This window comes from Eucyclogobius newberryi, unplaced genomic scaffold, assembly GCF_026437365.1.
Source record: "Eucyclogobius newberryi isolate DKJ021-1_F unplaced genomic scaffold, fEucNew1.0.hap1 SCAF_16, whole genome shotgun sequence".
In the NCBI taxonomy this organism is placed as follows: domain Eukaryota; kingdom Metazoa; phylum Chordata; class Actinopteri; order Gobiiformes; family Gobiidae; genus Eucyclogobius; species Eucyclogobius newberryi.
This window is the reverse complement of record NW_027315790.1, coordinates 22,312,305-22,322,925: the sequence shown is the minus strand read 5'-3', so window position 1 is coordinate 22,322,925 and position 10,621 is coordinate 22,312,305. Positions and strand designations below refer to the sequence as shown.

The 10,621-nt window shown below is 38.5% G+C and overlaps 2 protein-coding genes across 2 annotated transcripts in view; one reads left to right on the top strand and one right to left on the bottom strand.

Moving 5' to 3' along the window:
- The first annotated feature begins 132 nt into the window (after window positions 1-132).
- Window positions 133-5,527, top strand: LOC140361975 (lanosterol 14-alpha demethylase-like). Its single transcript, XM_072447941.1, has 10 exons — window positions 133-418; window positions 496-594; window positions 1,224-1,400; window positions 1,486-1,612; window positions 2,143-2,317; window positions 3,109-3,228; window positions 3,300-3,495; window positions 3,943-4,038; window positions 4,285-4,453; window positions 4,530-5,527. The coding sequence occupies exons 1-10, from the start codon at window positions 257-259 to the stop codon at window positions 4,706-4,708; spliced, it is 1,500 nt and encodes a 499-aa protein (XP_072304042.1). The 5' UTR covers window positions 133-256; the 3' UTR covers window positions 4,709-5,527.
- The window catches only part of LOC140361512 (A-kinase anchor protein 9-like), a gene marked incomplete at its 5' end in the record, with an annotated part of 28,352 nt that continues 22,927 nt past the window's right edge, over window positions 5,197-10,621 (bottom strand). The window contains 11 exons of the mRNA XM_072447224.1: window positions 5,197-5,712; window positions 6,555-6,670; window positions 6,812-6,901; window positions 6,932-6,980; window positions 7,071-7,153; window positions 7,383-7,615; window positions 8,169-8,372; window positions 8,826-9,005; window positions 9,472-9,577; window positions 9,712-9,920; window positions 10,301-10,597. Of these exons, the coding sequence (XP_072303325.1) occupies window positions 5,669-5,712; window positions 6,555-6,670; window positions 6,812-6,901; window positions 6,932-6,980; window positions 7,071-7,153; window positions 7,383-7,615; window positions 8,169-8,372; window positions 8,826-9,005; window positions 9,472-9,577; window positions 9,712-9,920; window positions 10,301-10,597 (1,611 nt within the window). The remainder of the gene's footprint in view (window positions 5,713-6,554; window positions 6,671-6,811; window positions 6,902-6,931; window positions 6,981-7,070; window positions 7,154-7,382; window positions 7,616-8,168; window positions 8,373-8,825; window positions 9,006-9,471; window positions 9,578-9,711; window positions 9,921-10,300; window positions 10,598-10,621) is intronic.

Here is a 10,621-nt window from a genome sequence, read left to right as displayed (position 1 = left end):
ATTTGGTGACATAATATAAGCAGACATGGGTTCAGGAGCAGTATCCAATCAGCGTGCAGCTTCCGTGACAGACGCAAAGACAGTAGCCAATCAGAGGGCAGCATTTGTCAGGCGGGGGCGGAACCGCTGCTGACTGGTGGAAAGCTCGGAAGATAACACGCTCGGGTTTTGTTGGCAGAGGATGACAGTGTGGCGGACCCGGAGGACGGCGGTGCCTGTAACTCAGTACGATTAGAGATTCGGCGCAGGAGAAGCCATGTCTATCCACTTATACAACATGAGCTCTAAATTGCTCTCCGAAACTGTGGAAAAAATGAGCAACAACGCGACCTCCGTGTGGCTGGCTGCGTCTGTCATTACGTTAACTCTCGGATACATCTCCAAGACGCTGCTCAGAAAGACTACAGACACAGATAAGGTGAGGAGTGCAGAAGATCATCCGGCATGCTTTATAAAAAGTAGTTTCAATGAATGTTTACGATGTATTTGTTGCAGAAATACCCACCTTACATCCCTTCTGCGCTTCCATTTTTGGGCCACGCCATTGCATTTGGGAAAAGTCCAATAGAATTTCTTGAAAATGCTTATGAAAAGGTGAGACTGTAAGATTGTTTTGTTCTTTTCTTGAAATAATCCACAAATGCGTTTAATTCTACTCTAAAAAATATCAGCAGAGGGCGCAAGAACCCAACATTACAATAGTCATTGTAACATTTATGATACTATAGAACTATGTAACTTTAAGTTTTAACTAACATAAATTACTCTTAAATGTCCTTATAAATGTTTTATTCAATACTAATTTGTAAAACTGTAACTATTGATTCATTTAGTAGTCAACAATTCCCCCCGATAAGTCAACCTTTTTAAAATACATTTATAACATGATTGAGGTAAAAATATGCTGACCGAAGGTTTCTACTGTATATAGTTATATCCTTATATTATCCGTATATTATCCTTTTATTACAAATTGTGTTATTATTATTGATAACACTCACAGTGTTTATTCTTTTTTTCATTTGATAATTCTGTCGACATGTTTTAAAGTCTGTTCTATCCAGATTAGGATGATTAAAATAGCCAATAGCTGTTTTAGTAGTCGATAAGTCATGATTAATTACCGTTGTAGCTCTAGGATAAGCTATAGTCTGTTGCAACCCCTTAAAAATGCATGACATTTAATAATAATGAATAAAGGTCCTCTCTTGTCTCCTCCGCAGTACGGCCCTGTGGTCAGCTTTACCATGGTGGGGAAAACCTTTACATATCTGCTGGGAAGTGAGGCAGCCACGCTCATGTTCAACAGTAAGAACGAGGACTTGAACGCCGAAGATGTTTACTCCAAACTCACAACGCCAGTGTTTGGAAAAGGGGTCGCCTACGATGTCCCAAACGCTGTACGTCCACAATAGCTCGTCATTGTCTATTGTCTATTGCATTGTGGGCTTGGGTTAATTAACTAAGGTAGATGTTTTGTTGCAGTTGTTTTTGGAGCAGAAGAAGTTGTTGAAGACTGGGCTGAACATCGCTCATTTTAAACAACATGTGACGGTAATTGAACAAGAGACGATCGAGTATTTCCAGCGATGGGGCGACAGCGGAGAAGGAAGTACGTGATCTTCTTGTCTGGGGTTGTTTTGCTGATCAATTAATCCAACATTTTTCATTCAAATTAATCGATTTGGTGTGTAGAATGCAGCATGGCCATTTTCTTTTTCGCTTTCTACTAGACCACAATTGGTGACAACACTTGAGGATATCCTGAGGGGTGTTTACTATTTTTGTCTGAAAATAGATCCAAAACACTAATTGCACATGTTTCGATTGCCTTATGAAGTAATTATTGCTTTGTCGGAGTCATAAACCTTCTCTCAGCTCACGCCATGTTCTGGAGTCTGTGCATAGTCCAGATAATAAAATTCGATTGCTAAATTAGTTGACAATTATATTATACACTTAAAAGGTTTACTGGGATTATCCTGCATTAGGGTTATTATTATATTATATACAAGTACTTGACATTTTATTGTGATATTTTCTGTAGTAATATATCTCACTTCAGAATGTCTAGATAACCTCAACTAACAAGTGTACTTGAGTGTTTCTGCCAAGGCTAAACTAAATGTCTGTTGTCTTCAGATTTGTTCGAGGCTTTGTCGGAGCTGATCATCCTCACGGCCAGCAGTTGTCTCCATGGTAAAGAGATCCGCAGCTTGTTGGACGAGAAAGTGGCCCAGCTTTACGCCGACCTGGATGGAGGATTCAGTCACGCCGCCTGGCTCCTCCCGGGATGGCTGCCCCTGCCCAGCTTCAGGTGAAACAGTAGAACTTAAAAGTTAAAATGTATTGATTTTGTACAAACCTATATTTAAAGTGGGGCTGGGCAGCAATATCCTATTTTGATTATATCTTTGGCATAAAACTTAACCGTCTCCATGGGAATGTTCAAAAGTCTGGTTTCAACTTTCTATTTCCATGCCATTACACAGTTGACTTTCCACCTCCAGAAAATTACATTATGTTACTTTAAGCAATAAGACTGCAATTGTGATCAAGGGTCCAAAAAAATCATGGGTCACACTTCAGTTTAGAGGTGACATGAATTTCTAATTTAGTGCTTATTCAGCTCTGAGTTAGTATTTAGTATTAGTAAAACACTTATTAGTGATTGAGATTATAGTGTATGCACAGAAGAATCTATTGATAATGAACAGCAATGAAGAGTATTAATGGGAAGAAAATAGTTAATGGCTGAAAACTAAAATATTACCATAGACAAAAAAACATTAATAAGTATAGTACACTATAAATATATATTACTACTATAACAGGGACGGTGATATTAATTATTTCGCTTATCGTTCACCATTAATTATTAGCACTTTACTTTCTATCACTAATATTAGAGTAATAAGATGGAAATAGCATTGTAACTAAAAAGTATACATTTCATACAACTCAAAGTGCTATACAATCGTAAAAACAGAAGCACATATGTCAGGCTCCATGTGCAGCCGGCCGCAGTGTTAATACTGTCAAACAAAACGTAGCGCCGTGTCCAGAATTTGTTTCATAAATGTGTGCAACTTTATGAACTTGTTACAGGAGACGAGACAGAGCTCACAGAGAAATCAAGAACATTTTCTTCAAAGTGATTCAGAAGCGACGACAGTCTGAAGAGAAAGTGGACGACATCCTGCAGACGCTCATAGACGCCAGCTACAAGTAATTCACATTTAATAACGTTGTTCCCAACTCTTCTCTTTGCTCAAGTTAAAACACGTTCTCTCCTCCAGAGATGGGCGTCCTCTGTCGGATAATGAAATCTCGGGGATGTTGATTGGTTTGCTGTTGGCGGGGCAGCACACCTCCTCCACCACTTCCTCCTGGATGGGCTTCTTTTTGGCACGGGACAAGTCTCTTCAGGACAAATGCTTGGCCGAGCAGAGGGCTGTGTGCGGGGAAGACCTGCCGCCGCTCAACTTCGATCAGGTGAAATAAGACACGCCGCTGGGTCATTCTTTATTCCCACAACATGCTATGCTTTCCTTATTATAGTGTTGAATTATACTGTATGTTGTATAAACTGCACTTGGAGCTCCTCCTGATACTATTTAATTATTCGGTCGATCCTTCGAAAGTACAACATATTGAGTATTATTTATTGTTTTCATCAAACTTCAAATTATAAATCGATTATTATATATAGTCCCTCTTACAATTTATCGTAGAGCAGGACAATTTATCTTCACTTTAGTATTTTATTAGTGGTTCACAACCCTAATGGTCTCGTTGTTTTCCTTAACTATTCATTCACCACACTTGGTGAGATGTTTATAGAACATGTTAAAGCCATGTTTAAGCCAGTTCTTTTATTTATATTGTTAATGTCTTTTGACCTATATCTTTCTTACGTCTGTGTTAACATTTTTGCCGCAGCTGAAAGACCTCAGTTTGTTGGAGCGCTGTTTAAAAGAGACTCTTCGCCTTCGCCCTCCAATTATGACGATGATGAGGATGGCTCGCTCCCCTCAGGTATTTTTTAAACATTTACTCGCTATATATTTAAGGTGCAATGCATCACTTTTGCACTTTTTGAATTAATTGATCAAAAATACGCAAACACACATGATGCTAGACTGAAACTTTTGCCATTCTGTGGAGCATTCATGGCAAAGCAGTAAACTCCACTGAGACACATGTACTGTACCATCCACCTGAAAAGATACGTTCTTGAAGTATTTCTCTTATTACATGCGTTGATTTGTAATGTTCATCCAGACTGCTGCGGGCTACACGATCCCTGTGGGACACCAGGTCTGTGTGTCGCCGACTGTGAACCACCGTTTGTTAGACACTTGGGACGAACGACTCGAATTTAACCCCGGACGTTACCTCAACGATAACCCTGCCGCCGGAGAGAAGTTCGCCTACATCCCGTTTGGAGCCGGTAAGAACAAAAAGACGGGAGTGTTGTTGAGCGTACTCGTGACAAATCCCGTCTGTAACTTTGGCGCCGTTTCCAGGTCGTCATAGATGTATCGGCGAAAACTTTGCGTACGTCCAAATCAAAACCATCTGGTCCACGATGCTGCGGCTGTTCGAGTTTGACCTTGTCGACGGTTACTTCCCGACGATCAACTACACGACGATGATCCACACGCCCCACAATCCCGTCATCAGATACAAGAGGAGGAAGCTCTGATGGACTGAACGTTTCATTGAGAGGAAAACCTTCAACCTGTGTGGAATATACGCACTTTGTTCAAATGAATGACTGCACCAGGCCTCAACTGTTCTGCTTTTCTTACCACTATGATGAATGTAAATTTAATACTTGAGATTTTTAAAGAAACTTATTAGAAAAAATATAAATTTCATGTATTTGGTCAAAACACTAATGTATAATTTTACAGAACAGAAAATAAGCAATCACAAAAGAGTATATTATATTATACTGTTGACATTTGCATATTGAGTTGACAGTTGTTGGACCACTGTTTTATAATGTAGTTATTTGTTATTTTACTTCAATAAATCACTCTGAAAGGTCATTTTTTAAAAGTGGAACAACCAGTCCTTGTAAATTCACATCTTATTTTTGTTTTATTATCACGATGGAGCCATTTCCTGTTATAATTATTAAATTTCTTGTTTCCAGAGGCAAATAAATAAAACATTTGAAAACCAACCTTTTAAGATAATGTATTCCTCTTTAATTCAGTTTGACAAAATACCCCAAAAATTCATAGGTCCTGGCATTTACAAAAATACGTTCTCTACAAATGTCCTCTGTCCGACCTAAACAAAACACAGTGTAGTGAAGCTCCAGTAGCAGCCGCCGTGACAGTAAACCCATCCACTCTCCACAGAACGCTCATTCAACAGAAACATATAAATTAATCACAAGTCTTTAAATTAGCAATAGACAAATATACATAATTGATAATCCATAACAGAGAGGCAGATTTAATTACAAACATAGCCGTTTTTTCAAGTGCTGGCGACAAAAAGCCTGAAAACAACATGTTGTACACTAATAAAAAATGTGTTTTGGTCCACATGAAAGTACGGTCCACAGCAGAATGGTAGAAAACAGCAGAGCGCTCAGCAGCACACAAAAAGGCAATAAGAGTTTCTTCAAGCCAAAGTATCCTCCGAGCATCTATCTCCTTAAGCCAAAGTGCAATTGAGCATATGAAGAAGCACCTGGGGATGACAAAGGGACGTCAGCACCGAGGGAAACGTACAGGAATTAATCAACAGGAATTAAAACAACATGATAGAACTGGTTGGCAATACATAAAATCATGTAATGTTGTTTTGAATATTACATTTTAATATATTCTTGATAATAAAAACGTCATAAAAATGTTGCAAAATGAGCAGTCTTAAAATTTAAATTGGGGCAACCTAATCTTTAAAACAAGGGTATACAATTACATTTCTCAACGTTTATGGGTAATTTTACAGTTCTTTTACATTTTTTCTGGTACTTCAAACTCAACTAATACATTAAAATACACATAATAGCACATTTTTGTGAAAATATCTTCTGATTATCATTATTGAGATACTACAAAAATATAACAATATATTTATTTTTGCCAATATGGCCCACCCTAACTTATTTGCAAGATATTAAATAAAAAATGTCAAAGAAATATACACTTTGTTTTAAGTGCATGTGAATGTTCATATTAACAAATTTCAATAGTTTTAATTGTTTATGTTTTTGCCTCATTGCACTCTTCTGAGAAATGTTCCTTTAAAATGTTCTGCAATTTTCCTTTTTCATTCATATCAGTTTCAATCAAAATTTTACTAAATGACCAACCACTAATGATCTAAAAAGCATAGTATTAGAAAATATCATGAAACAGCATTTATAACAATATTTTTAGCATTATTAGTATTTTAGACTATATTCTTGTATGTTCTATTATTAGACTGCGGAGTTACAGGCTTTTGTTCCCCTCTTGGACCAAACTGATTGATACAGAACCAAACATAAACCGGACTACACTGGTTAATTTAGTGGAGCTCATTACCTGATGTGACACTCCCCAACCGCCTCTGTAGAGCCTCCAGTCTGGAGATGTAATCTGTGAGTGCTCGGTCCGGGTCGTAGTTCTGGAGATGTGAACAGGTGAGAGGCCCGTGATCCCTACAAACACACGCCATAACTCAACACATACTAAAACCATAAGGAGGCAATTACATGTGAAAATGTAGGAAACATATATTCAAAACTCTTAGTGTTTTCTTTTTTTTTTTAAATCAGTTTGTACATTATTATTATTAGTACCTGTGTTGCATGGAGGAGACGGCTGATCTGGGGGATTCTCTTCCACTGCGGCCTCTGCTACTCGAGACGCCTCTGTCTCTCTCTCTGTCTCTGTCTCTGTCTCTGTCTCTGTCTTTGTACATTTCCACGCTGCCCGGGTGAAGGTAAGGCGAGTCTCTCACATCAGTACCTAATGTGCAAATTTTAAATTATTGTTAAACTATGCACTTTTGATGACAGTTCAGATTTCAAAGATGAACATTTTATGAATTCATTTGACCTGAGCCATTTTTAGTGACTCTGGACGATAGCGAGCCGCTCATCCCAGTCGCTTTGTGCCATCTCTTCACAAGAAAACGCATCCTTAAACAAAATAAGGGATGTAATTTAGTCACCTTGGTGTAGTTGTTCAAAAGGAATAGACAAATATGATAAAATATACATAAATAATGACAAAATGATTCCCTGAACAATAAAACATAATAAGTAGATAGTTTTGTAAATATAGATAGACAGATAAATTAGGGTATGATTTTGCATAAACATTTTGAAATAAATACTCAGTTGTCTTGAGTAGGTTTTGTCTGTTCACCTGGAGAGGGCGATAGAGACCCTGACTGCAGATCTGAAGCGTGTGAGCCCTTTTCTGCGCTGGCTGAAGGCCTCCAGGCCGGACAGAGCGGGACGTCCACCCATCCGGGACAGGAGCGTCAGAGTGGCCTCCTCACACTCCTGAAACCCTCCCAACAGCAGCAGCAGGTACTTCTTCTGATAAACTAGAGCTTTACGAAAACTCTCTGACCTCAAGTACTTTCCATACATCCTCTGAGGAGAGAGAAAGCAAGAGAAAGACTAGATAGTTAGAAAGTTTGTTTATGAAAACCTACCAATTCCTTTTACCACTAAAGACCAGGAACACCACACAAGAGCTGTAGTTCTGATCTGATTCTTTGTTCATTTTTGTTCCTTGTCAAAGTTCCCTAAATCTTTTCACTTTTTCATATTTTTTTTTTTTGTAAGTAACTAAACTTTTAATAACTTAACTCAAAGATACAGTAACCCTGGTGAAACCTATTTCAAATTACCCATACTGTAAAAATCATGTAATGAATTAAACACTTTTGTACATTGTCAGTATCATTTATTATATAGATTTTGTCATATTGTATATGTAAATTATTCAACCAAAATTTCAAGATATTACCATAGAAATAAAATATTTCACATTAGTGAAATGAAAAGATAAATATTGTGGTCCAAAAACTATTGTTCAAGCTTTCATTTATCGAACAATAAGTCGGAACAGTAATTATTTATACATAAGGGTAACCCATTTTGTAACGTCTGTTCTGTTTATGATTAAAGCAATTGTCATTACCTTGAGTGAAGCATTGTCAGCCTCTGGTCCACTGATCTCGCGCAGTGTTTCGGTCCCGACTTCAGTCTTGAGCCGTGCGACTTGACTCTGAGCCTGATGCAGAGCTTTCTCGAGGCTGGTTTTCTCCCGGGTCCAGGCCTCGCGCTCCTGAGAGAGAAGCAAACTGGTGCCGTCGCCCTTCGAGGTCACTTTCCTCCCACTTAACTAAACCAGGCACAAGAAAAGCACGTTAGATAAACACATGCACATAAACGGTATGTAATTCAAATCACTTTATAGATTATCACCTCATAACTTCAAGATCTACGGTATTTCTATTGGAATAATTATTTGGAAAGAAAATACCACATTTACAATTAGGCTTTAAAAAATAAATTAATAATAATATATATAACTATATAACTGAATAACATTTTGTCACATGAAACATGGCACAAATCCCATTAAAAGGTGCAATTTAAAAATATACAGTAGATACACCTTTTTATTTTTGGCATACCTTTATTTTGGTATAGTTTATATTTTACTATTATCATTTATTGTTTCATGTTGCACCATATCACCAAAGCAAGTTCTTAGTTTGTGTATTCATAAAAAAACTATAATTATGAGCTTCGTAAAAGAATATATTATGATATAATTTCCTCTTGTACTCACAGCGTCCGTGGAGCCCAGAGCCATGTGCCTGTATCTCCGCAGCTCCTCCTCCAGTCTCAGCGTGTGGTTCCTCATGTCGTTCTTCTCTTCGGTCAAACGACTGACGAAACCCGTGAGCTCGGCGTTCTGCCTCAGCAGCCGCTCTGTGAGCGAGCTGGAGCCGCCCGACAACGACGAGGTCTGAGGAGACAAACCATGTGGTCAAACAAGAGCAGAGCAACAAATGTACGAAACAAACAAGCGCCATCTCAGAGACACTAATGATAACCAGGGCTTTAGCACATTGTAATGAAAATGTTGTAACATTTCAACTAATATTAATTATTCTGATATAACATTATAGAAATGAAATCATTGGAAAACATATCTTCAGCTTGTAAGAGACTGTAAAGTGTCTTTGAAAGCATCACATATGGTCATTATTTGTGCACACTATCAGACATGTTTACAAAGCATGGCCACACTGATCAACTGTTATTAGTGATTATTGAACATTTAAAAAGTATTAAATTTATACATTTATGAAATATACACATCTACTTTGAACAAGAAATATGTTATTTTTCTTCTTTTCAGCCCCTCCATATTAGAATGATATTCAGAAGGAAAAGTTAAAGGAATATAAAAATAATGTAAAAAGACTTGCCTCGGGCAGCGGAGGGAGACCCGGGGACTGCTTTAGCAGTGAAATGACCTCATCAATGTTGGACTGAAGCCAGGACAGCTCTTCAGTGTCGACCTCAGACGTAGAACTAAGATATTAAGAAATAATTTAAAATTGCACCAAAAAGATGAAACATTTTTGTAAAAAATTCTCATAAACTGGCTGCATGAGTTATAATGACGATAAAAAAACTATCATATACAAATCTATTTCGCTCAGTACCTTCCAGCAGCCTTGTCCGCGAGGCTGTGGACCTTCGAGGAGACGAGGTGCAGTTTTCCCAGGACGTTGTCGACCGTGCGCCAGGGCCCGTGATGCAGTCCTGTGGTGGGACTGGGTCCAGTCAGGTCCAAGTGAGAGGACGGACTCGAGGTCTTATGCTGGAACACCCAGTCCTTGGTCCGGTCTGAGTTCTCACTCTCCCACAGCGTCTGTCAGATAAAATGGATTTACATAACATTTATTTATTGTTGGTTTCACTCAGCATTGCTGGACACAAATATAACCATTTGATGAGCTTAAATTCTGTATTATATTGGACTTCTCTGTATGACTATAAGTAATTCTACTGAAACTATTGCTTTAATTTTACTTATCTGACATTTAACACCACCTGTTAAGCAGAAAAAGCAAGGGACAATCACCATGCCTTTATGTTACCTACAAAACCGCTACAATTTGCAAGATGAAAAAGTAATATAGAAACTATTGCACACTTAGGGTTATGGTTTGTTTATCATTCACTTAAGTCTTAATACATTTGGGCTTTAGCATAAATAATTATTGTTGACAGTCAGTGGGCAGTACTCACAGTGTGGCCCTCAGCTTGCAAAGGCCCTGGCCCGTCTGCTGTGTCCTCTCCTCTGGCCTGCCTCTGCTCCTCCAGGTGTTTACCCCTCTGCTCCTCCAGGTGTTTACCCCTCTGCACCTCTCTGTCCAACTGCTCTTGGTTCTTTCTCATTTGGGTTTTGAGTTTTTCCAGTAGGGCCTGAGCCTCCAGCAGAGCCTCATGGTCTCGGGTCGACCTCTGATTTAACAATTTCAGCTCCTCATCTTTACGCACCACTTCCAGTTTCTGCGCCTCGATTTGGCCCAAGAGTTGGACAACCTATAAGAGAAATATCTGTTATTG

Coding starts and splice junctions, on each gene's coding strand:
- LOC140361975 (XM_072447941.1), top strand. CDS start 257: ATGTCTATCCACTTATACAACATGAGCTCTAAATTGCTCTCCGAAACT. Junction 1,401..1,485: donor CCTACGATGTCCCAAACGCT/GTACGTCCACAA, acceptor GTTTTGTTGCAG/TTGTTTTTGGAGCAGAAGAA. Junction 1,613..2,142: donor GGGCGACAGCGGAGAAGGAA/GTACGTGATCTT, acceptor TGTTGTCTTCAG/ATTTGTTCGAGGCTTTGTCG.